Source organism: Acanthochromis polyacanthus, chromosome 23, assembly GCF_021347895.1.
Source record: "Acanthochromis polyacanthus isolate Apoly-LR-REF ecotype Palm Island chromosome 23, KAUST_Apoly_ChrSc, whole genome shotgun sequence".
Lineage (NCBI taxonomy): Eukaryota > Metazoa > Chordata > Actinopteri > Pomacentridae > Acanthochromis > Acanthochromis polyacanthus.
The window spans coordinates 3,382,049-3,408,020 of record NC_067135.1 but is presented as its reverse complement, the minus strand read 5'-3'; the positions used below and the strand labels follow the sequence as shown (position 1 = coordinate 3,408,020).

Here is a 25,972-nt window from a genome sequence, read left to right as displayed (position 1 = left end):
ATATTTACAATTTTTATATTTTTAAAATTTTTTATTTCTTGTCAAATTTGGGGATTTTTTTTTTAAAAAATAATTTTTTAGGGGAAACTTCTTACTGATGATTTTGCAATTTTTTTATGAATTTGGGGAATTTTTGGCTGAATTTTTCATTTTTTTTCAGACAAGGAAACAATATTTTTGTTGCCGTAAATGAGGACAACTGGAGGGATAAGACACCCAAGCTTGACAATCCTGATAAAAATACAGCTCAAAATAAGTTTTCCCAGCTAATTTTAAGATCTAAAGATCATATCGTACTTCAAGAAATCTCACCAAGCCATTTTCACTTGTTCTATTGGCAGATTTATTTCAAGGTAAAAGTTCCTTGAAATCAGTTCTTCTTGTCTTGTTTTGAGAGGAGCATTTTTTCCAGTGTAGGTAACAGAAAATAAACAAAGTGACAAAAGTCAGTCGTCAAACTGATTTTAGAGCATCGGTTCTAACTAAAATATTCCCAATATTGAATACTTCCTTGTTCTTTTGCAAAATTTATTCACTTTTCCACTTCAGAGGCCTTTGTTTGCATCAACAGCACACTCAAAAAATGGCTATATTTTGTAAATGCACCAAGGAGGTTTATTACTGATATCTGGAACCAACATATAATATAGTAACACAAACATACGTCTTCATTGAAAAGCCTGTTTTCTCATTTTCATGTTTAATTCTAAGAGAACCTTTTAACATTCATCCTTCAGGATTGAGACTTTTACTGTTAAAAATAACTCAGGAAGAGCTTGAGACTAAAGAAAGCGAAGTTGTGCATGTCTAAAAGAATTCATTTTTATCAGAACTGGTTAAAGAGCATGCTACTTTTCTAGTTTAAACACTAAATTCAATAATCTGACAACCCGATAACCAGTTGACCCTTACTTTATTCAGTCAATTTTCAAGTTTATGCACACTAAACACTAAAAACCTGTCTGGTTGGAGTGTGGATTTGGGACACTTTGTAAAGTTGTTAAAACCAACAGACCTGAGTGAAGTTTCTTGCTAGCAATAGCATTATTTCTGAGTTGTGTTTCCATCCAATTAATACATACAAATTCAGTTTTTTCATGCTCAGCACTGAATACAGTAAAAACAATTTTACATGTATGTGTGTGTTGTACTTGTGCTACGTTATGGAATCCAGATACTTTTTTTTTTTTAAAGCTGAAATATGCTTCAAATTACAGGGGCTGTTAGGTAGATAAATGGGTTTCGCTTCAGGTGATGAAGAACGTCTGAGTCAACATGAACTCAAGCATAACAGAGGTGTGTGTGTGTGTGTGTGTGTGTGTGTGGAGTAAGCGAGCGTGGAAGTCAAGCAGGTAAAGGAAAGTTCTTCTCCATTAAGATGTCATCCAGACGGAGCTGCAGGGCAGGTAGAATAAAAGCATTACAGCGGGGAGGGGAGGGTTTAGCTCTGAGTATGTAAAGGAGAAGATGTCAAGGAATTTAACAGATGAAACCCCAGAGCTGTGAGTCACTGTCTGAGGGTGTGCAGTCAGCTCTTCACACAGGTCAGCGAGGTTGGTACACAGGAGAGCCTTTGTCTCACTCTTCTGTCTTTCTCATCCACTCTAAAAAAATATCTCCAGCAAACGTCCCCACAGAACGCCGTTATTTCCATCCCATCGCTCGTCGCATTTGCACTCTTCTCACTTCACTTCTGCTCTTTCTGTTGCACCTACACTTTGGATTGTGTTGCTTATTGGGGAGTCATTCCAGAATCGGAGGCTTCAAAGTTTTTCAAACAGCTTCACAGACACAATCACAAAGTAACTCACAATACTAATTCTGCAAAATTGCAAGAAAGTCATCTGCAATACATCACAATGTATGTTGATATTTTGGAGGATTTGCAAAGGTGTGACCGAAAATGGCTCAATAGCGCCACCTGGCAAATTATAAAAAGAAATTAAGGCCGGTATGTGTCACCTTCAGCTATGAAATTTGGTACACATATGTAACACGTCAAGACGCACAAAAACGTAATTGACGACCATACCTAAAACACAACAGGAAGTCGGCCATTTTGAATTACATGCCATATTTTGGATGATTTTGAACCAATTTTTGCACATTTTCAAACACTTCAGACTCCAACAGAGTCTCCAACAGGTCAAATTTGGCCAGGCATGGGTGATCAAAAGTTATCAAAATGCTCCATAAAAGTTTAAGGGCATGGAAATAGCAGCCCTCGGAATTTCGGTGTTCTACCATGACACAGGAAGTGCTGTCCAACTAGCCTGCCTCAAACTTTACATGTGTGATCAAAATGTGGTCCTGATGACATACATAGGTCGATATACATTCACAGTGATTGCGCCACCTGGTGGACAGCTTTGATATTTTGTCAACAACAATGCTATAGGCTGCCACCTGGTGGACATGCTTGGATTTGCTGACTACCAAGGATGCGAGGAAACTTGCAGCAATTTTCAATTTTAATTTGTTTTATTTAGCTCTCTGACATTTTTTTTATCACAGTCTGCCGTTTTCTCCCTTCGTAAGGTTCTTCTTAGTTGCCTTTTATTCATTTTACCCTTCTATAGTGCCACCATAAGAAGCCAGAAAGCAGTGGTAAGAACTGGTTAAAGCGGTCAATCCAGTTAAATTATTTAGATTTTACAGTAGTGCAACACTATTGTGCTCCAGTGTATTGATGTCTGCACAACACTGGGGCAAATACAACAAAATAGATTAACATTTTGACCCATCTACAACAACACACAGTCTTATGCAGGATCACAGCGAGGGTGTGAGTGCCAACAAAATCCAATCTCACCCAACAACACAAAAAAATGTTACAAAGACTTGCATTGTGTTGGTCTTTCTTTACTCAAGTCGTACATTCTTTTCATTTCCTTGTCTGGGTTTCAGGTCATCTTGCCTGAGGAGGTAAATAGGGGTTGGAGGAAACTGTAGGAGCTCAGGATATATGTGTGTGTACAGGTGTGTATTTGCACAAATGCAGCCTCACTGTATGTGTGCAGAGTGTGTTCATGTGCATACATGCACGCGTGGTATTATGCATCTTGCAGTGTTGATGAGCGGAGGTGAAGAAGTGTTAGCAACAAGACAATGCCCACTTAAATCAAAAACACAACCATCCGGCCTCAAGACAGCCAACATGTCGAAGTGTCAGTGAGACGTTCGAGGACGGAAATGTCCTGACAACTTGTTGTTGCAGGTTTACCACAAACTTCCCCTTTGGAAAACTTCCTTCCTCCCACGTGTCGGCATTCAACACCTTCAGTCCAAAAATCGCTCCTTGTCCAGTATAACGGATGCCAACTCCCATCTCGTGATCTGCACTAGACTACACAGTGATAGCTCCTCCTTTAGAGATGACACTAGCACCATTTACAGACTGGTTTTCTCATTCAGCTTCTTGCTCTCAATGTGGATCCAACATAAACACATCATTTTCTACCACAGTTACAGGATTTTAAAGGAGAGATTTCTGTATTCATGTCACTGCTTTCAGTCAGTCGGTTGCATCAGAAGGAAACTGACATGAATAAAGTTCTGTCGGTCCAGCATCGCAGTCAAACGTTCTTCGCTTTCCAGACCAGCGTCTTCTTCTAGCACCTTCCTTAATGTTGTGCTAGGCCTGCCAGCCCTTCTGATAGTATCAGGTTTCCATAACAACGACGAGCTGCTTCATTGTGGCTGAACTTAGCATCGCTAAATTCCAAATGGGATAACAGATCAGGGCTGACATTTCTTGAACTGTACCGTTGAAATGCATTTAAAAGATCCCACAAAAGACAATTACGTCAGGTCTGAACTCTGGACAGACGCAAGCTAGCTTCCAGTCTTTATGGTTACCCTCATCCTAATTTAGAATGAAGGGTCACAAAGGCACCCAAATACTAGAATAAAGAAAGCTTTTTTTTAAACAACACAGTACTGGATTTCCACATTGTGCCATTAATCATTTAACAGTTTGCATCAGCGGCTGTCAAATAATAGACAGATTTAGTTTTGGGACACGACAAAACAAACAAGCCCAGAGAGAAAGCAGAGGGTGAGGTGAAGAAAAAGGAATGATGGTTTGCTGAACTTGTATTGACAGACACTGAACTATCCAAACACATTAGCAAAGCTGCAGATGCCGGCCGTGTCCCGACTTGAAGTTCAGCAGCTCGGCCTCGTAGCGCAGACGTTGCAATCATGCATTTTGTCTCAGTCTTTTAACAAGCGCAGACAGGCAGAAAGAGACAGAGTTAGCCCAGACAGACAGATGCGTTCTGCCCTGAAAGTCACTTTAAGCTCTGCTCGGTGTAAAACATCCTGTTCAACTCATAAGTCAGCCTCAACATCTCATAGATCCGGTCATTCATCTATAGATAGCTCTGAAAGTCTTACAGAGGACATTCACAGCCAATGATTCACTCAATTATGATGTCTGGAGCGGTTGTGGGGCTGATTTAAGAGCTTTCTAATGAATCATGATGTGAAGAAAAGTCAGCGACTAGCAGACAAAGAGGTCAAACCAGCAAGTAAGAGTGTCATCGTAAAGTTGTTTAACCCTTAGATGCATGAGTGGGTCAAAAATAACCCTTTAAGGTTATTTTCTTGCAATATCTTTGCAATGAAAAGTTTTTCTCATTTCATTTTCCAGATTTTCCTCAAAAAACACGATTTTGACATCATTGCAGTAAAATTTTTAAGTTACCTTTAATACTTTTAAAGAAAGTGCAATGTTTGTATTACTACTCAAAGCTCTTTATCACTGATAATTAGTGGTGGGACGCAATTTTAGAAATTAATCTAATTAATTACAGGCTTTGTAATATAGACACAGACATACAGCCCCTGTCAAAAGTTTTAAATCTTTTGACAGGGGGTGTACACGTGAACTTAAACAATAAAAATGCTTGTTTAATTTACATTTATCTGCATTTTTCATCCGTCTACTACAATCACAGATTACTGCAAACTCAAAGTGCAATTATAGCCATTATATTCAACATTTTAAGACTTTTTGTCGGCATTTTCATAGTCTTGAAATGTGGTCTATTGTGGGGGGGCTACACCGTTAGCAGGTACCAGGACTATTGCGGTTAACGCAAATTTTTCGTTAAACGTCTAAACTAGCCGTCGTTGAACTGAAACGAGGACCAGTTCAGCAGATTATTTCTTGCCTCAAAAGCATTCAGAAATACTTTTTGCTGAAGGGTTTTTGTGACAAAAAATGAGCCGCCATGTTGGTCTGACGTTTCTGTGCTGATTCACTCTTTATCATAGCTGGCAAACAGACATCAGGTGCATTACCGCCACCTACTGGGCTGGAGTGTTCATCAGTGTTACCAGTGCGCCAGAAATTAGGAACTGAGAAGGCGAGATTAAATACGTTATTTTTGTATTTCTGTGCAATATTCTCCTTTTTCAATCATCAAAATGTTCAAAATCTGTTATAAAGTGAAGAATAAACATATTTCGAACATGAAATCATTCTTGTGCGGACATAAATACATAAAATATTCTTAACTAAAAAGACAAAAATCCCTTAAAAACACATTGATTCTTATGTGGATCATTTATAAAACACTCTTAAACAAGTGTAGGAGCCAATCAGTGGAGCATCTAAGGGTTAAAGAAACATCATGGCAGGAAAGGCTCACATGCCGCAGACCAAATATTTCATGATTTTTTTTTTGTTTGTTTTTTTTATGACTTCTGACTGAGTCCTCACCTGCAGGCAAACACCTGGACCCAGACAGTAGAGAGAGATTTATACACAGTGAGAGAGAAAGCAGGCTGGAGATGTTGGCCTAAAGCAAAGCACAGAGGAGTAGAAATACCGAGGAGGTAGAGAGAGAAAGAGACAAAAGGAAGTGAGGAACAAAAGGGGAGTGAGGTGAGGATGGAGAGGGCGGGGCCTAAGCAGCAGCGCAGCTAAACGAGCACTTAAAAGAGAAATATTCAGCAATAACAGGGATAATAGACTACTACACTATAATGTAATTATATTATAATTTGAATATTTACAGAAGAACCTGAAGGCAGCATTTTAATGATGGTAACAGGAGGGATTTACGTTAACACAGCTGGGGGGATCGGATCAATTCTCAGCTCTGTTACCATGGCATGTCCACACACACACACACACACACACACACACACACACACACACACACACACACACACACACACACACACACACACACACAGGTCCCAGATGTCCACGACTGATGATGTCACAGGCAGGACCAATAGCATTAACAGGATAATGGAGCCAGCTGCTGTGTATAAATAACAATAAAAATGAACATCATGCTGTATTTAAAACAATCAATAAAGAGCATTTAAAGGCTGGGACTTTCTTTCCTCTAGATCAGACTGTCAAACTCATCTTAGTTCACGTTCCACATTCAGCCCAATATGATCTCCAGTGGAGCAGAGCAGTGAACTCACAGCAAAATAATCTATAAAGAACCACAACTCCATCCTTTGTTGTAGTGCATGTGAAGTAATTCACCCGTTTAGACCGTATCAAGGCTCAAACCTTTGTGTAATTATGTACAATTAAGGGCGTGGCTGCTTAAAAATGTTTGCATTGCACACCTCTACTCCACCTCTTTGCTCGTTTTCGGATTAGAAGACGACAAAGACCAGGTTCATCCATCTTTGTATAAATTGGATGGATATGCTTAACAGTTTTACATATGAAGCAAAACTAAACGATCTTGTCTAAGCACAAACATGTCATTTCCATAAGCAAACTGTGACATGGTTCTTGGATGCTGCTTTGTTTAAAATAGCAACAAGTCAAAAAGCCAGACTGCTTTCTGCTATAATAACAAGCCATTACCATCCGTAGCAACGTCTGCTTTTCTGAGGAAAACGGTCCAGAAATGAGTCTGTATCTACGCTCATTTGTTAAAGAACCTCTAAAGCAATAGGAGATACAAACTCTGCACTGTGTTTACTGTAAATCTCCCACTTCCACTCTCCTCTGTGTCTAAAGGTTAAACTGTTGGCTCAAAGCTCCATCCCATCTGCAAGCCAACAGGATGTATACAATCCATCTGCCTGCTATTGTCCATTGTCACGTAGCGACTGGCTGTGGCGAAGCCGGCCTGCCCGAGGAAATACCAAGATTTAGACACACACATGCAAAACGGGGTGAAAAAAAATGACAAAACAATGTTGCACAAGTGTGAAGAGTTCTTGGAATTCGGGTTGAGGACAGAGCGAGGGCAGCAGCTGTTACTACTGCCCAAAGTGTGTCTATGTGAGCATCAGAGACGGGTAACTTGAAGGCCACTGTTCCCTGGAGCTCTCTTCAGCAACTTTGCTTCTGCTGTGTGTCATTGCAGTCTGGATTTGATGAATCACGTGAATGAAATTAACAGTGTACGCCGAGGCTGTCACCAACGAACAGCAGAGTTATGTGACGGTCTGTCTGTGCCACCAACTGCTCTACTGACAACAAACTAAGCTAATGAATGGAAATTAAAGTTTGGTAAAGGACATGCAGAGAAGCACAATGAGTGCAGTCTTTGATCAGATGAAGATAAATTTGTTTGGCTCGGGTTAGCAGATCAATTAGCAGAATGTTTTGCTAGGCTGACAGACATTTTAATCTCTCTGAATATTTATATATCTGAGCTTTATTTCCTCTGAAACTGCAACAGTTACTTAAACGGTTGTCAACTGCTAAAATAAAAAAGTGATTGGTGTGATTCCAGTGACCTCAATTAGCTGATTTACAACAAAATTAACTGGCAAGAGTTCTGGTAATCAACAAATTAAGTGTCTGAAGTCTGTGCAAAAGGCACGACGCTTTATCAGAAGTCACTTCCAGTCCCGGTTGATTCCTTTTTCTTTATCCTATCAACAGTTGCAGCCTAATTATTCCTAATCTCGCGCCTTTTGTCCGTCAGCTTGCTCTATTGTATTCGATTAATTGGATTTGTCCCACATCATTGAGCTGCTGGAGGGCCCTTCTCCATCCGCAGGCTGTTGCGTTAAATTAGAGTTGGGGGGCGTAAAATCAGATGATGGCTCCAAAGATGTGGAGAAAGATCCTCAAAAAGAAGCTAAAAATCACTGAAATCAGTCTGATGTTTTGTGCATGTTAACTGAGCGAACTCTAATTTGATTATGTGTCTATTAAGCGGCCTCTCTTTGCTCTTATCTGCTCATTAAAGTCCTTTCGTGTGGAGGTCACAGCGTGGACAGTTGACGGGGGTCCAGACTCCCAGCTGCTCCCTCTTCCTTCCCCATCCTCCTCCTCCTCCCAGGGCATCACCCACCCCCCGTTAATTAATCCCACTCCTCCCTGCCTCCTCCTCCATCCTCTTCCACCACATGGTCCTTTTGTATCTCCTGTATTTCCATTCACAACACTGGCACGTCTGGATTTCACGCTGACTTGTCTGTTTTCTCACAAATACCTGAGCAATACAGTTTTTAGCAAAATGCATACAAAAAATAATAAAAATAAAACATAAACAAATTCTAGAGCATAAATTAAAGCTAGAGAGTGGAAAACTGTACAGAAATTACATGCATGCTTTAAAAAAATTCTACAGTAAAATGTATGTATAAGATAATAGCAGGAAAAAACCCCACAAAACTACAAAACACAACTCTCGGGATAAATAATGAAGCAGTAACAGAAACACAAAATAACTAATTTTTTTTTGTATGCTATAAAGTCTAATTTAAACGCCAAAATCGCCCAAAAAAGAGAGGCAAGTGGTTTCATTAACTACTCCTAAAATCCGAAAATGAATTCTGTATATTTTTTTGCAAATATTAAACCGTTAATAAAACCTAAGCATCACTTTATGTGAATTCGCGTCCAGAAAGAAGCTGGCAAACCTCAGTGACAACAAACCCACGAAATAAGGACAAGCAGCGAACAACTCGTGAATGAAAGTCCATCAGGAGAAAGTGTTAGAAAGCAGCGAGCCGCTTACCTTTGTCGTTTTTCTCCTTGTCCATGTTTTAAAATGTAAATATTCCTCTCCTGGCCGGTGACAATAGAGGAAGAGCGGGTGTGTCTGCCAGCGATGATTGACAGCCGCGTCGGCCAATCGTAGCCTTAGCAGGGAGGAGGCGGGACTTGTGTTGTTCACAACCATGTGGGAGACATTTCTCCATGAAACACAGTAAATTAAACCTTTAAAGCTCCGTTTTTTTTGTTCTGTCACAGCTTTACTCTTTTTTTTTTTACAGGATTCATTAATTGATTCAACCTTTATATAAATTTCTAGATGTCAGAGTGCAATCAAACTGAACACCGGAGCGATAATTCAATAAAAATAAATAAATGACAAAAAAGGTTGGATTTAAGTCCAGAATAGCTTCTAATCCCACTTTTAAATTGAGCTACTGATATGCTTGCATTACAGTGATGCTTTTAATAAATTGCTAAATGCTACAATGCATGGAAGATTTTTTTTTTTAGAAGAAAGTGTCATCAAACACACAACTGATGACTCCATCTGTGACACAATTTTGTTTTGTTTTGTTTGTTTCTTGCAGACACTACTGGCAAAAGAGGACACCTTCATTCTCAAAATGAGACACCATTTATTTCAGAATAGAATAGAAGTACTTCCCCGAGGGGAAATTTTTATTTAAAACAAGCATTTTGATGTCTTCAAAAAAAATGTCACAATGAAAACACACACAAAAAATAGGGACTTTCAAGAGTATTTCACCACATAAGCCTATGTATTTAAAAAAAAAAAGTCTGGACACATAGTAAATCTCATTAAATATATTTACAAATATACAAATTCTGCATTTCACGAAAGGTCAAAAGAAAAACAGAATTGATTCTCAGCAGTTTTGATACACGACTACATCCTTTTACAAAATCAATCAGAGTGATGCAGTAAATATGTCCTGAACAGCTTTAATGTCAGAATGCTGTCATTTTAGTCATCAAATTCCAATTTAGCAGCACATTAGCATTAGCTTTGTGCTATTTTATGTGTTGTTTTAACATAATACTCATTGCAAAGCTCAAGTTTTAATGTTAAATGAGTGAATATGTTGAGTAATGTCTGTCAGTGGAGCAGCCAACGTTTTCATACAACAGACAGTGATGAGTGGAATAACTGTCACAAGTAATGAATCTTGGTGAACTGAATCTGAGGCTTTCAGAGGGGAGGCAAAGGCGTATCTACAGATGACATCACTATAATCTAAAACAGACAGGAAGATGGTCTGAATTAGTCGATTTCTGCTGAATATGAGAAATTCATCTTTGTTTTTGTACAAATTCCCTTTTTTTCTGTCATAGCTGCTGACAAATGTGTCAGATCAGAGTGGCAGCATGCAAACTGTCCTCCACACCATCTCTGTTTGCAACATAAAGTCCTGCATCTCCAGGGGGGAAAAAACTGCACCACAATGGCTAGAAGTGGAGAGAAGTCCAAAATGTCAACAACAAAACAATGCAGCATTGTTGGTAGGTTACCAGAACGTGGCACATTTCAAAGCAACATCCACAGGAACGCCTGGACAAAGGCTTCCCAGCAGAGCATCAAACTACTTCCACTTCTTCCCACAGTCCGTCCGGCTGCTATCTCAGGTAAACACACATGCATCTGGCCGACCATGTAAAGGAAAAGAAAACAGGAGTCCTCAGACCAGGCCACTTTCTTCCAGCTTTCCACGGTAATGTTCTGCCCAGTGATGACACTTTGAGCAGTATTTGGCTCTTAAATGTTGATTTCCCTTCTTGAATACACGAGACACCTACTAAGACTCTGTGGTGAGTGAGAAACAGCATCCTCTGGGATCCCCTAGATGCCATCTACTCACTTGAAGGCCCAGGTGGAGTCATTTCTCTTCATCCACAGCCACTGACTTTCTATTTCAGCAGTTCTTCAGAGGTCCTTGATGGCCTGCCAGTGGGGCCTATGTACTCTCATCTCCCAGAGAAGCCTGGATGTCGAGGTGGTTACTAATCCTCTGCAGCCTTCTTCAACCAGTCGGACCCTCACCTTCCAGCCTTGCTATTTTGCAAGCTCCATACACCTCAGCTTCTTGAGGGCACTGCGAGCTCAACAATCTAAACATGCCTAAGCAAATCTGACCGTAGCACCAGGTCTGGTCGCAGGTTGGTGGATGCAATCTCAGATGGGAATCGAAGCTTTTTGGTCCAAGTCTACCAGCAAATTTCCAGTCACAAGCCCCTAAAAATTCAAGTCCCTCAGAATGTAAATTGCAACATAAGTTATATGAGTTTAAAAAAGGAGGAAACAAGAAGTGAAGGGATGATATAAAACATCTAGACGAAGGTGTGGAAAATGAAGTTTTCGAGACCCTCTGTAAACAGCCCACAGCTACTAAATGGATCTTTATGCTGTATGAGCAAAATGCTGGAGCTTCCCTTTGATGAAAAAAGGCTTCGCAGACACTTCCCCCAGTGAATCCCTGTCTTTTTCACCTCATTCTGCCTAGTTGTTCTTTAACACAGAATAAAATGCATCCTTATTAATGATTTCATAGAGATCGTTGTCTAATTAGTACACTAAAAGGAAATTCTATCTACGAACATAAAGCAGCCGACCCCTGGAGCACATCCAGTTTGAATAAAATTAGATGAAAAAAACACTAAATATTCATGGAAATGTGGCTGTTTATGGATTAGAGAGGACGATGTGACAAAGCAGAGACAGGATCACGATGAAAACACCACATCAAATGCATTGTCAGAGACGGAGGACGTTCTTGGCAGACGTATCTCATCATTATTTTAATAACGGTGTAAAGGGAGCTCACTTGGACTGTTTGTTGCCAGAATATGCCAAATAAGAGTCAACGCTGAATTGAATTTAACATTTATTACAAGATGGACATCGGATATTTCTGAGCAAATTTGCAACGAAGCCAACGAGGAAACAAGTCAGACAAAAATATGCCACCAAGCATCCATTAGTACTTTGGAGATAAATGCAAAATTGTTACATTTTTTGGGGTGAACTTAAATAATCAAGATAAATCATACATCCAATGACAAAACCACACTTCAACACGAGACATTCATTCCTTTACATGCACAAAATGGAAGAAGCCAGCTTTGTTCTTGGCAGCTAAATATAAATCAAAGATGGGGATAAATATTTTCTCACCACATGCTCTGAGCAATGTGTGAAAGCCGTCAGTGTTTCTTTGTCCGGGTCAGAGGTCTGTTTGCCTAGAGAGGTGAAAGATCTCTCTGTTGGTTCACTTTAACTCCCCTGCCTGCTCTGATGGCGCTGGGGCATCAATTCAAAAGTTCTCATAACGTTTGCTGAGTTCCCACGGCCCCATTGGTGTATGGCATGTTTGGCTGAATCCAAATCTCTGGACTTCACCGCACTTGCGAACTCGCGGACTTCGCGGGCGCATTCACGGGAAGTCCGGGAGTGCTGAGGGCTGTCCAAATCCACAATTCATCCAGTCCACAAGGGGCCTCAAGCAGACTTTCTGCAGACTTCCAGAGAGTCTGCTTGGGGTGCAGACTTCTGCAGACTTCACTAGTTTGATTACCCACAATTCATTGCAATACGGACGTGACGTTTAAATTTTTCGAATTTTTTAGTGCGTCTGTCCTATAAAAGCTGTGCAGTCTGAAGCCGAAATCATGAGCTGACAAAAATAAAGGCGGAAAAAGGACGAAAGCAAGTCCTCCAATGTAAGTAATACCCAAATTAATTAATATTATAGCGCATACATGAGAGTTCTTCAAACAGTGTCACGGAAACGACTGAAACGGACTCCAAGTCTGTCTATTAGCTCCATTCATAATGCTGTAGACTCCCGCTCTTGCAGACTTTACGTGATGACGGTAAAGACGTCACATTACGTATGACTGAAGTCCGTGAGGGCTCAGTCTGCAAGTCCAGAGGGTGGAGATATGGATGCAGCCATTGTGTTAAGTAACCCCTAGTGTACATGTGTGAGAGCATCAGTTAATCAGTCAATCAGCGCCCTCTAATGACTATAATAAGAAAAACAAGACAGGTGAGGCAGTTCGAGAGCCACAGATTTTGCATAAAGAGGAGGTTGAGGTGGATGGATGGGTGAGCAAACGATGGAGATTTGTTTTGAAGCACTTAATTTAAACCAAAATACAATCTTTCCCTAAAGTAAACTAGTTGTTTTTGTGTATTAACCTAATCAAACCTATCTGTAGCATATACAGCAAGTCTTCCAACCTGAACTGCCATGTAGGTTGTTTGTTCTGACCCTCAGTTAGCAGAAAATATACTGTAAAAACATACTGTTCACTACAGTTTGCTTAAGTTTAGGAGATAATCTGAGTTTGATTTCCAACAGAAGACGTTTGTTGTCATGGTTAAAGTGATACAGACATGATTAGGGTTGTGGAGGGGTCATGGTTTAAAGAAAAGATGGCTTTGAAATGGGAGAAAACAGTAAAAGTCCAATGTTTTGTCAACCCATTCACCCACCCCAATCGTCAGACTTTGTGGCTCACAGGGTATCTTTCTTCTGCAGAAACTTGGGATAAATATGAGACTTTTGTTGTAGTTTATGATCCACTGGATTCGACACCTTAGATCGCAATGCCAGTTTGAGACATAACTCTTTGTTGTCTTAGCCAATATGTCAAACTTTAAACTGTTGATGGCAGTGATTGAGGTGAGAAGACGGATGCTGCCTGTTGTTGCCAATCAGTGTCGAGGTCCTCCTGCCTGTTTTTCAGGGTCCCTCAGAAGTATTTACCCAAGAGAAACATGCTATATTTTTTGCCCAAAAATGGCTCTTGCAGAGGTTTTACAGGGGCATTTTATCCTGTCATAAATATTACGGTCACGAGAGGGTGATTGACTATAAAACCTAAGTCTGGCTCATAATAAACTGCTTTAGCAAATGACCAGAGGGAGTCGTATCAGAGATTAGAGCCAGACGATCTACAGGGTTGTTTGCTTCCAGGACTTGTTTGTCATATTAAGACCTTCTAGACAAACAGTTGGATTTTTCCTGGATGTAACTCCAGTATGAAATCTAAAATTCCACAAATGCCATGAACCAAATCTGACAGAGCCTTGAAACACCTCTGGTTAGCTGGATATTATCTTTGCGATGATGCATGAAATGATGCATCGACCAGTCATCAAAGCTCAGACGGTCGGCCATTAAATCCACGATGTTCTGAAGATAACACAAACAGTAAATTCACCATGATATCATTTTGCTTTCCCATTTTTAAATGACTCAAAAGCAGTTTTTTGATGTTATGCAAGACATCAATTCAGATTTTCTGCTGACACATTTGTGCATCATTTGTGTGTAAGAATTTAGTTTTTTTTTCCGATTATTCGTCTAAGATTCATCTTAGGATTGGCATCACTGGACTTAACTACCTTACTGTACATAAAGTAGTTCCACCATGAAGATCTACAACATTAATATGATGATCATGTGAAATGTGAGGGTTTCGATAAGATCTTGAATGACGAAACAGGACTTTAATGGAGTATTTTTCAACTGCTGTACTGGTGCTTTTATTTGATGATAAAGATTTTTAATGAGGTTTAAGCTACAAAAACACTTCACTGCTAATAGTTTTGGTAGTTAACCAGTATTTTCTTTATGTTGACCAAATATTTTGACATGCTTTTAATCAGAATTTACCCAATAGGAGCAGATTTCGTAGGAAAACCCAAATTCAATCTGTCTTACGACATTTCCGTGCTCAAAAACAACTCTTTGCAGCACTGTTTTAACCTATTTACTGTTACGGACTGGTGGTAATTAGATGCAACCTTGGGTAAAAATGTAGATTTACAATAAAAATTTGGTCTTTATAATATTAAGTCATGCTAATGTGGCTACATTTGTATATATTGGACTATAACTCTTCCTGCTGACAGTTTGCATTGCTTCATTGGTGCAAAAAAAACTTCTTACAATCCCAGAAAATGGTGACCGCTATCTGATAAAGTCGGATATTGATCTAAAAATGAAAATAAAAGCATCCACACACCTATATATCACACACTTTACTTGAGGGAATCCATGAGCAACATTCATTTGACAAACTCAAGCACTCCAACCCATAATGACATAGTTTGGATAAAGCACTTTAATAGCAGATGGATATTAGAAAGAGGACATGACGACTTATGACAACAGTTAGTGTGTTACTTACATGAGCAACATTTGTTTTGACACTCAGATTAAACTCAAAGTTTGATATGTTTCTCTTTAAAAGAAAAAAAGCACTCTTCTCTGTGATGCATGTGACACTACACCCTTAAGATTTCAAAATAAAATCCCTTCCTTAATATTTGCAATTAAATAAATATACCTAACACAAGCTAATGTAAGCAGCTGATCCGGGCATTTTTTTTTAAAAATTTGACCACAAAATAATCAATCACTCAAACCACATTGATGATAATGTTTTCATACATTTCTAATATGAGGTCAGTGGACGAACCCCATGTTCCCATCCTCATGCATGCCTAAAGAGTTATACACCATGGCTTGTATACAGACAGATAAATCTGGTATATGTCCAGTATATGTTCACATACATCTTACGGTATGTTAGTTGGCAAGTTGATCGATTTACGGTCCAGAGAAATCAAGCAAAGCTGACGGACTTCAGCTTAAAAGTGTAGCTTTTACGGTACGCGACAATGCTTCCAAACGACAAACATATAAAGAGTTAAACCTCTGTCTGAGAAGATATAACACAGTTAGAGTATTGAGTTGTTTTTTTTTCAAATCAAGCAAGACCTCACTTGTGATGCTTTAAGTGCTGCTGCAGGTCTGCGAAGCTTAACAAAGTCGGCATGGGCACTTATTTTTCCCTGGTAACAAAATCGTGATTTCTCTCGGCTGCGTCTCGTGATTGGTTTAATGATCCTTTCCGGAAGAAGTCAAAAATAGCTTATAAAAATAATTTCATTTGATTTGTAGTCGGTTTGAGCGCATGTCACTCTGGCAACGCTGCATGTTTGACACCTCTGAACACCCTGAAGCCTTTCCTTTTTTTTATTTATTTTTTTTTTTTTTTGCTTAAATCCCTGTGATTCTCTGCCATGTTGTGGCTGATCTCCAGCTCCCAGCTCTGCTATCTGTGCTGATTTACGAGAGGTTTGTGTAAGATATGGAGCCGCTCTATCAAAACTACCTCTCTGGCTGGAAAGAGCACGAAGGAAAATCCAAAACAAAAGCGCATGATAAGGTGCTTCTTGACAGTTTTTGAAGTAAAAGACCAGAGAAGCTGTTTCTAAACCCTGTCTTTGGCCTTGACATGCTTGAACAGCGAATGTGCACAAGTCTCTTCGCTGTAATAATGTAATGGCGAGGGCGTAAAAAAATGAAAATGTAACAGCCGCTCGATGCAGGGAAGAGGACAACAGCGAGAGAAAGCCAACATATGACGACCAACAAACCTGACAGAGAAGGAGCACACAAAACAGTCAGAACCACAGAAAATCGGAGGAAGGCCTGCAGGAGAATTAGAAAAAGCTGTTTCTTTTATCGTCAGGGTGTACGAAAGCGTCTGGACGGGGGGAGAAGGGTGAGGGGGGCGGATGCAGAAACCACATGGGAGGCGAGGAGCATCAACACAGGCCATGCAAACGCAGCTCCTCGTCCTCTTCTGCGAGGCTGTCAGTCGAACATTCGGACCACACTGCATACAAAAAGCTATAGAGGCTGCCTGGTGACAATGTCCCCACACGGAGCGCCTCTCCGCGGCTTCACAGGCAGACGGCATGGCGTTTTACAGGTGGAAAGTAGGTATCATGGCGGTGCATATATAGATATTTCAGATGGGTTGTTTTTTGTTCTATGTTTCCTTCCAGATGCTTGTAGAGATGTTGCTCGGCATTTTTTTTATTATTATTATTTTTCTTTTTTGAATTTCTGTCTAAAAAAGGCGTGCCTTCTTCTTCATGTCGTTCTTCTTCCAGAGAGCCAGGCGGTCGAACTGCTCCAGAGTCATGCCGAAAACCTGCTGGAAGTCCTCAGGAGATAGGTGTCTCTGGGAAAGGAAAAGCAGACAAAGAAGGGTATTAATGGGACTAACAGCTTCCCACAACCTTGCCTCCAGAGCAAGCAGTGAACAATAAACTCCCAAGTCGTCCCCTCATTTGGTGTTTTGATGATGGATACCAGCATGGAAAGTCTTCAGGATGAATGGTTGAGGCTAGGGCTGCAACTAACGACTAGTCGTCTGAGCACGATACGTCATCAAAAGCGGAAGTGAGCGCGCAATGCAACAGAAATCCATGTCCGACTGGAGCGCAGAACACGGACGGACATCGGCGCTGCATCGTGCATGTATTATGTATGCACGATGCAGCGCGGATGTCCGCATTTAGATACAGCTGTATAGTAAACGCTGACATCCGTGCTTACGATAGATCGCGGATGTCCGTGCTGCATCGTGCATACATAATGCAGCACCGATGTCCGTACGTGTTCCGCGCTCCGGTCGGACGCTGATTTCTGTTGCGTTGCGCGCTCACTTCTGCTTTTGATGACGTATCGTGCTCAGACGATTAGTCGACGCGTCGTTAGTTGCAGCCCTAGATGAGTCTACCAAGTGTACCAACACTCCTCTTTGATGTCTTTTTACCATAAATCCTTCTCTAACCTCATTCAAGCATCTGTAGTTGCCTTAACTTGAAAAAGCCCGATGTCTTTCTTCACCCACTCACATTCATATGAACTGAACCAAGAAGTAACTATTCTGGCATTGAGGTATGATGACGTCTTAAAGTTAAACGAGGTTGCTAAACAGAAGGGCTTCTCTTGTGCACTCTTATTTTTGTGACATCATGGACATACATAACACAGAAACATTTTTATTCCATATATATGTTGGCATGATCAAGCCCTGTCCGTTGCATTTTCACTCGGCGCCACTCTAATGGACCATATGTTCTACTGAGCCCCTCAAACATCTGCTTCTTTGGTGCAATTAATTAATACTTGTGCCTGAACCAGTGAGATTATTCCTGCCTCTGGGCTAGCTTGACTTTTCTCACCCGGTATGGTTAAATCAGTAGCAGCTTCGTACGCACACTGGACTCACATAAGCCATCCAATTCTAAGATGTTTGTGTTCAGCACATAAGCAGGCGTTACATTGCCTTCTGTATTGAGGTTTAACACACTAAATTCAATTCTGTGCCTTAGAAGTTCTTCCAGGCTAAAAGTGCTATCCAAAAACCCAGCTTGGCCTGTTCTGCCAACACTCACTAACTCCTCCATAAATGTCAAAAATATACCATGGAACAAAAACATGCATGGCATTGATTTACCCCAGAACAAAAGCATAAGCCGCTTCATTGTAGGATGTTTCCTGCACTGTGCACACCAGTTGTACGTACGTGATGATAGAGATGGTAAACTAAAAGCAGACTGTTGATGGGAAATAGCCAATCAGCTGCCTTCTTTATATCAACCAACAGAAGGAGGAGCGAGTGGTTTTCACCCTGAGGAAAAAACATCCAGGTTCCTTTAATGTGTCACCTGCCATGCCGACAGGTTAATAACAGCGATATAATGACAGACGACACTCTGTTTTTCCTCTCTAATCAAAATACATTTGATAATTCGAACGCTTTTATAACAAGTGGGTGTAAAACCAAAGCTACACCCTCCTACAGCGTCAAACTCCAGCAAATAGTGACGCCAAAAGGGTGTTTTCTATCAGCTGTTTATGGCCTTGTTGTGAGATTGCTGATTGGTGAAAATGGCCAACTGCAGGAACTTTTCCATGAACTGTGGAACCTTTTCATTGCATTTCCGCCATGAAAACCTCCCTACAAGTCATATTTTGTGCACCTGAAGTTATCCATTCATATCAGATTATAAGCAATGATTAGTTGAATCTATTAAATTAACCGGCTATCGCTCTGCTTTTGCATTGTTGAGTACAGAAATTACAGTCAGAAAGAGCTATTTGGTCAGGTCAACTGGTTTGATTTAACTAATCTTCCCTGATTCTAGATACACCTGAAATCAAATATGATGCACCTAAGGAACTTTTCCAATTTTTGGGCTCCATCATTTGTGGTCCACTGAAATTTTTTTTGGCAAATAAACGTTAGAAATTGAGCTGTTGTGCTGTTGACCCACCGAGGCATGGAGTCCATTACCTGTTTTCCACTGCAGGAACCTGTTGACTGTTTTAATGTGGCCTAAACCTAGAAAACCTTTTTTAGGATAGTTTATGGGGAAGAAAAAAGTACATACTCCAGAGTAGGTACTTTTGAGTAACCCTGAAACGCCGGCTTGAGTCTCAAAACTGATTGGTAAAACAGAGAGGACAACAAGTGCCAATTTTCTTCTTTCTTCAATCATTAACATCAACACCTAGACTGACATAACAAACTTCCATTGCTCTATTTTCTTCCATGCTCAAACAACTGGAGTCACCTCCTGTAACTAAAAGAGTTAATGATGCGGCTGTAGCTGTTGGAATGGAAACAGAAAGACTGGACGTCACCTCGTGCCTGGAGTTCCTGCAGTGGAAAGCCGCCTTATAAGACCTCCAAAGGTTCCCTGTGGTTTTGGGCATCTAGATTTTGTCAGCAGATCTATTAGGTCTTGCAACTTCCAAGCTAAAACACCATGGATCGGACTGGTTCCAGCATGTCTCCCAACACCCCATCACCAGGTCATGGTTGGCTCTTTCTTGGACCATTGTCGGTAGGTATTCAACCACTGCTGACCAGGAGCACCCCATAATTTTGCTGCTTCAGAGATGCCAGTCGACTGACCGTAGTGATTTGGCAGTTTCCAAACTGCTAGAAAGGTTCATTTAATATCTAATATACCCCTGACATTGGCCAACTCCATTGTTTCAAGTCCAACCGTAATGTTCTGGTGTAAGGTTGCAGATACTAGGCCTGTCATCAAACATCGTACAATGTTTTGTAAAGGAGCTGCATATATTAAAATCCTCAAAATCTCATGTCAAAAAACATTTGACTAATGATATCATCTATTTGCATAAACCACAGTGCATTCATTCTGTGAAACTGTTTTTCATATCACATTTGGTTGTCTAGCCTCATGGAAACGGTCTCCATCAAGCCCTGACTTTGAGTTTTAGCAGGGGGTTAGCTGCTCATTAGTCTGGGTAAACCTACAGCAGTTTGAGGTCACGGATCAGGATCAGAGGCGGGAATATTTCTCTCTGCTACACACTCATAGACACTATTGACAGTGTGACTCCAGTAAAGCGCTCCTAACCACAGATGGGATCTCTTGCGTCAGTAACACCTCGATATCCCGACGGTCCGACTCCTCTTGGGACAATATTCCCACAACCAAAAAGCTCACGGGGACTTCTCATATTGGGGTTACTGAGGGTTGAAATATTATAATGAGGGTGTTTTTGGAGACAGAACTCCCCCTCTGAGGATGGGAGAACCATCAGCGCTGCACCACAACACTAACCACAGTTTGAAGTCTTTAAACGGGTTACTTTAGCGACTAAAACGTTTCCTGTTTTCAGCTGCGCAAAATTAATGAAACTTCTGAAATCTGTAAATGGATAGTGCAAGAATAACAACTGCAGGAAATTAGTTATTATGGAACATTAAGTCTAATCATGCTTCATTTTTTATTATAACGCATGCATGTGGGATAAACTTGCTGTGACCCGAGGCAAGAGCGAGAAACACTACCGCCAATTACACTCACATTTCTCAATAAAATACCACAATTCCTGCTTCAAAAAGAAAAAATAAGTGGTGGATACTCCTACATGGCATTACTGTGTCATTTTTAAAGATGCCATGTAAAGCCATGGGCACTAACATGCTTCTGTAACAGCCTCCACTCTTCTGGGTTCAGACTTTCCATCAGATTTGTTGGAACCTGGCTGCAGTCAGAAGAGCATCAGGCAGATGCTGACTGCGAGCCAGGCTTTATCGCCCAAAGGTGTTGGATGGAGCTGAGGTCAGGGCTCTGTGCAGGCCAGTCGAGTTCTTTTCTCTGCCAAAACTGGGAAAACCCATTTCTTTATGGAGCTGGCTCGCATACAAGAGCACTGTCATGTTGAAGCAAGAATGGGCCAAACCAAAACTGTTGCCACAGTGTCGGAAAAACACTACTGAGTAAACTTTTAGGGCATGCTTTAACATTCAGATTCCCATTTGGGAAACCCAAAGCTTCCATATGCTTCAAACAAACAGGCTGTTGTGCTGTTATGTGTTTATCTACAGACAAAACTGCTTTTACCTCTTTGCAAATTTCCTAAAAACATGCCACCACAAGTCTTTTTCATGTTATTCGAGGAAGGGCATCAGTCTTATTACTACTGAAGGTGAATAGGGCTGAGCATTAGCAGCTAATGCTAATGCTAAAACACACTGGTCCCAGACTCCTCTATACTGAAAAATAATAACTGAAACCACGTCTTCAGTGTACAAAATGTACCAATATAGCTGCTGAAAATGACAAATTTAGGTCATGCATCTGTGGTGACACTTATCTGGGTAAATAGTAGCAGTAATATTTATTTCTAATCAACAGGATATGGCAGCTGGTTGCAATCATTGAACTGATTGTTGGATTGAATCATGGTAAATCAATGTGGAACAGCTGTGGATCATAGAAACGTCCTGCAATCTCTAAAATAACCAAAAAGCTACATGACCAAAACTGATCTTTAAGATTTTTTAGCAACAATTTGCTGCTGTGTCCGCATTGATTCCCATTATAAATACCAGCTTTATCATTTTGTCAGTCACCCAAAAACCAACTAGAGCTGACATGGGAACATTTCTGACAACCGATTCACCATTTTTGGTGACTGTTAAGTAAAGACGTCAATGATTATCTGGAAACATGGTCTTTGCTTGTGTCCTGGTTTTTGATATTATTACAAATGACAAATTTTGGTGAAAATTCTGCCACAATGAAGCAATCTGGATATGTTAGTTGTGCTTCAAGGAACACTGATGGGGATATTACACTATTTTCTGACATTCTACACAATAATGAATCAACATTATGGAAGACAACTTTGGCAGATGCACTGATGATGAAAATGAATGTTGGTTTCAGCAGAGAACGGACATATTATATATGTTCTAAACTTGTAAATAAAGCATGCAAAACTCATCATGTGTTATTTGCATGAACCTTGCTGTCCTCAGTGGCAGCTCCTTCCAGTTTCTGATGTAATTTCCCAGATTTTTTGCTTTTTCTAAACTCAGTCTGAACATGTGACTCAGAGGCACTCTAATTCACAGTTGTCTAGACAACAGCTCTGCAAAAAAAGTACTCCTGTCCACATATTTTTGGTCATAAAATGTGTGTACTGAAAAAAAAACAGCTTTCTTTATTGTTTATCCACCTTTAAAATAATTGGAGATGGCACTTCTCTAAGCTTTGGCTGATACTTTTATCCCACCTGGCTTAGCTGCCCAGCTATCTGACCCAAACCGCAAAAATATCTCGACTTTAAATGATTCGGTAAGCCGCAATTTCGCATTTTCTCAGGCTTGTTAATGACCTGTGGATAGAAGAGGGGAAACGACAGAGCAGGGAGAGGAAGATTAGAGCTCACCTCCAGTCTGGTGCGATCTACGTCTCTGGGAAGCTTCACTTTCACTCTATGCGTCACTGACAGCATTTCATAAGGGTAGACCTGGCACACACAAAGTAAGCATTGTGGGAGATTTATTAGGGAATACAATTATAATCCAATGTCCAAACAAAGCTGCCAAGAATATTAAAGTATATTTGTAAAGTATGGACAAACTCTTACCTTGTACTCTGAGGAGGAAAAGAGAGAGAGAGAGACAGAGAGAATTAATCTGGTGGAACAATTCGTTTTTATTTGAATTGCAGACCTATTATGAAAACTAGCATAATAGAGCTTGAAAATAAATTACACCTCGTGGACCCAAAACTCAGAAATATTAGGTTTCAAAGGCGTCAGAAAGCATCATAAACGGCTGCTCTGCACACGCACACACACACCGTTACGAGGTTTGGAGTCCCGTCAAGTCGCTCTTCGCCTCAGATACAGCCAGGTCTGTACACACATGCACTTGTAAACACGCCGCTATAATTCTGCAGCTGGAAAAATGACATCATCCCTCCACACTGTTACCTCCAGTAACCGATCTGGAGCCAGAGCAGCAGGACTCCGCATGCGTGGTCACAATGTATATGCGGTGTTATCACTGATTATAAACTGACCTTAGACACCGCACTTAGAGGGAGGATTATATTGTCTTTTATGTGTTTATAGCTGAGCTGATGCTGGTATCTGGAGGGAAAGTTTTGGGGATTGGCAACATTAGGTGACTGATACTGGAGTGGTTGCATTTCTGTTAGAAAAAGTCTAAATTAGCAAGGCTACATTCTATTGTTTTTTGTTGGTAATGGCAACAAAATCAAAGCCTGCTGTTCATAGAAGTAGACCACCAGTGAAAAGTTTTAGAACACCCCAATTTTTCCATTTTTTCATTGGAAGTTATACATGTTAATGTCTTATTGTATTCTGAAATGAAAGCATAGAACAACAAAATAAATGAAGTTAAAAATAAAATGAAAATGCATTGTATGTATGTAGAAACATGTCAGAGTTTCCCCCAGTTTCTGAGTGCCTGTATTCACTGACACCTTGACTTTCTTTGCAATTTCTCTGTAGGATAGACCGGCATTTTTAAGTGTTATGGTGGTGTACAATGGAGCATTTTTATAGCAACACACTACTTTCTGCAGTACAATACTGTTCAAATAATATCAAAGGACTTGGTAGCACCAACTTTCAAGTCTTGATCAACCTCCATTGCTGCAGAACACCTGTAAGTTGTTAACTTATTTCTTGTTCCCTGAAAAAGGCCTTTTGGCAGTTCACCACTTATCTTTGGACCATTTCAAGCTATCTATTGGACTTGAAGTACTTTAATTTCAATGAACAACTGGAAAAATTGGGGCTTTCTAAAACTTTTGACCGATAGTGTATGATAAAACATCATGGTTTCAGTTCTACATATACATTAATTTTAAATGACTTCAGTAACTTCTCTGGAGACAGACGACACTCTTTGTGAATGAAACTGCAGAGACCCAAGTATCGAACCCTGGGGAACACCACAGCTCACATTTGTGATAAGTAACGGGCCCCACCTTCAAGGAAAGATCTGAACCAATCAAGGACTGTACTTGATGATCATACCAAATCCCCTAATCTGTCAAAAGTATTAACAGCTGCAATACACAAAAGATATTTCACCTGAATTGGTATTCAGACGAAGACTTTGTAAAACCTTTATCGATGCAGGCTTTCTTTTAGTGCTTCAATGTCTGAAGCCAAAGGGTGGTTTACAATCAAAAAAGTTGTCCAGTTGATTAAACTGCAGAACAGCTGTAAAGCTGTACCTGAATTGTTTGGTCAGTCGTGTGTCAGAAACAATAAAAATGGCCACCATACTTCCCAGACTCCAAGATGACATATTCAAATTGCTTGTTTCATCCAACCAACATGTCAAAATGCAGGCAAAAGATATTCAGTTTACTGTTAAACAAACTAAAGAAACTAAAAATTTTATTCATTTTCATTTCATTTCATTTATTATTTTATTTGAATGGGACAGTGCATATTAATGAACATACAGCGATGTAAATATGCCAGATTTAGCTCAAGGCTAATTTCCATCTGTTGTCCCATACATTTTAGGAGATGGAAGGAAGGAATTTGCAACAATTTTCTCTCATATTGCTATGCTTCTCTAATTTTAGGACACATAAAGTAAGAAAAGTTAACACAAATTAATGGTTGTGGTTAAAGTCCTTTGTAGAATGTCACTGCATAAAGCAAGAAACCAACAGACATCTTGGTATTTTCCATGACGATGTTTGGCAGCAGCCACTTCCTGCTAATTACAGAGGATGTTTAACTGTAGTCTGATCAGTAGGAGAGAGATACAAAGTTAGAGGACTAATATTTTATCCATTTTGTTAATTTATTATCACGGAAGGGTCTAGAGATTTAACTAGATGTGCTGTATGTGCTGTATATCAGGGACTTTGCTGATGCACCTATCAAAGGGTTAGATAAGAGCTGAAAATTAACAGCTCCAGTTTGTGTTCCATCTCACCTCTCATGCCTCCCCAGCTCTGGGAGTCTGGGTCCACTTCATCTTCCACCATCTCAGCAGCCTGCAGGAACACACACATTAAACAGACACAGAGTTAGACCATCATTCAGAACACTGCTGGTCTTTGTCAAAGCTGGGGTTCATCTTGGAGTCAATTAGTCTTAGTGCTTTCCCCTTTGATTTGCTCACATTCTTTCATGGTAACCAATAGGAAGTAAGTATGACACATCATTCTGATAGTGAGCTTGCATCCCTTTATTTGGAGAGCCTAAAAGACAAACCTTAGAGAGAGGGAGGCACCACTTTGCTGTTTGTCTAGTAATAGATCAAATCTGGTGAGATGGCAGGTTTCTCTTGAAGAAACACAAAACTAAAATGTTTTTGCATGCAAAAAGCATGCCAGAAGTATGGAACTTGAAGTATTACAAGCTTAAAAAAAAAGCTGGCTCATGGAGTCATAATCAAATAATGATAAAACTGTGTTGCTACACGTGTTAACACGATCTGATTGGATTATAAGCCCCAAAAACATAAAATACAAAAGCTTCTCTCTCAAAAATGGATTTTTAATGCTTCCACATGTCTACAAGGGTACACATATCGTAAATTTTGTCATCTACACAAGGTTGCTAGGCTCTGTGCTGACAACATTGTGGACGTCGACATGTAACCGAAAACAAACGGTGCTGGAAAACAAACGGTGTTTAAAGCAAATGTTTGATTTGACCAGAGACAATACGAGGACATTCCCAGTCATCCGTATCTTTAGAATGTATCATTAGTATTGATTTGCTTTCCATAGCCAGCGCACAAATACAGCAGGAAGCTCTAAATTCTCCAGATATCCTTTGCTATATCTGCCCACCGTAC

The 25,972-nt window shown here is 40.2% G+C and overlaps 2 protein-coding genes across 8 annotated transcripts in view; both read right to left on the bottom strand.

Moving 5' to 3' along the window:
• Positions 1-9,062, bottom strand: part of afap1 (actin filament associated protein 1) — a 108,561-nt gene extending 99,499 nt beyond the window's left edge. Inside the window, exon 1 of the mRNA XM_051944051.1 lies at positions 8,964-9,062. Within this exon, the coding sequence (XP_051800011.1) occupies positions 8,964-8,988 (25 nt within the window). The 5' untranslated portion in view covers positions 8,989-9,062. The remainder of the gene's footprint in view (positions 1-8,963) is intronic.
• A 6,014-nt stretch (positions 9,063-15,076) lies between these two features.
• The window catches only part of ablim2 (actin binding LIM protein family, member 2), a 108,945-nt gene continuing 98,049 nt past the window's right edge, over positions 15,077-25,972 (bottom strand). For all 7 annotated transcript variants that reach the window (XM_051944055.1, XM_051944057.1, XM_051944060.1 and 4 more), the window contains 2 exons: positions 22,558-25,163; positions 15,077-17,008 (listed from right to left, as the gene is read on the bottom strand). In XM_051944055.1, coding sequence (XP_051800015.1) covers positions 25,047-25,163 — 117 coding nt within the window. In that variant the 3' untranslated portion in view covers positions 15,077-17,008; positions 22,558-25,046. The remainder of the gene's footprint in view (positions 17,009-22,557; positions 25,164-25,972) is intronic.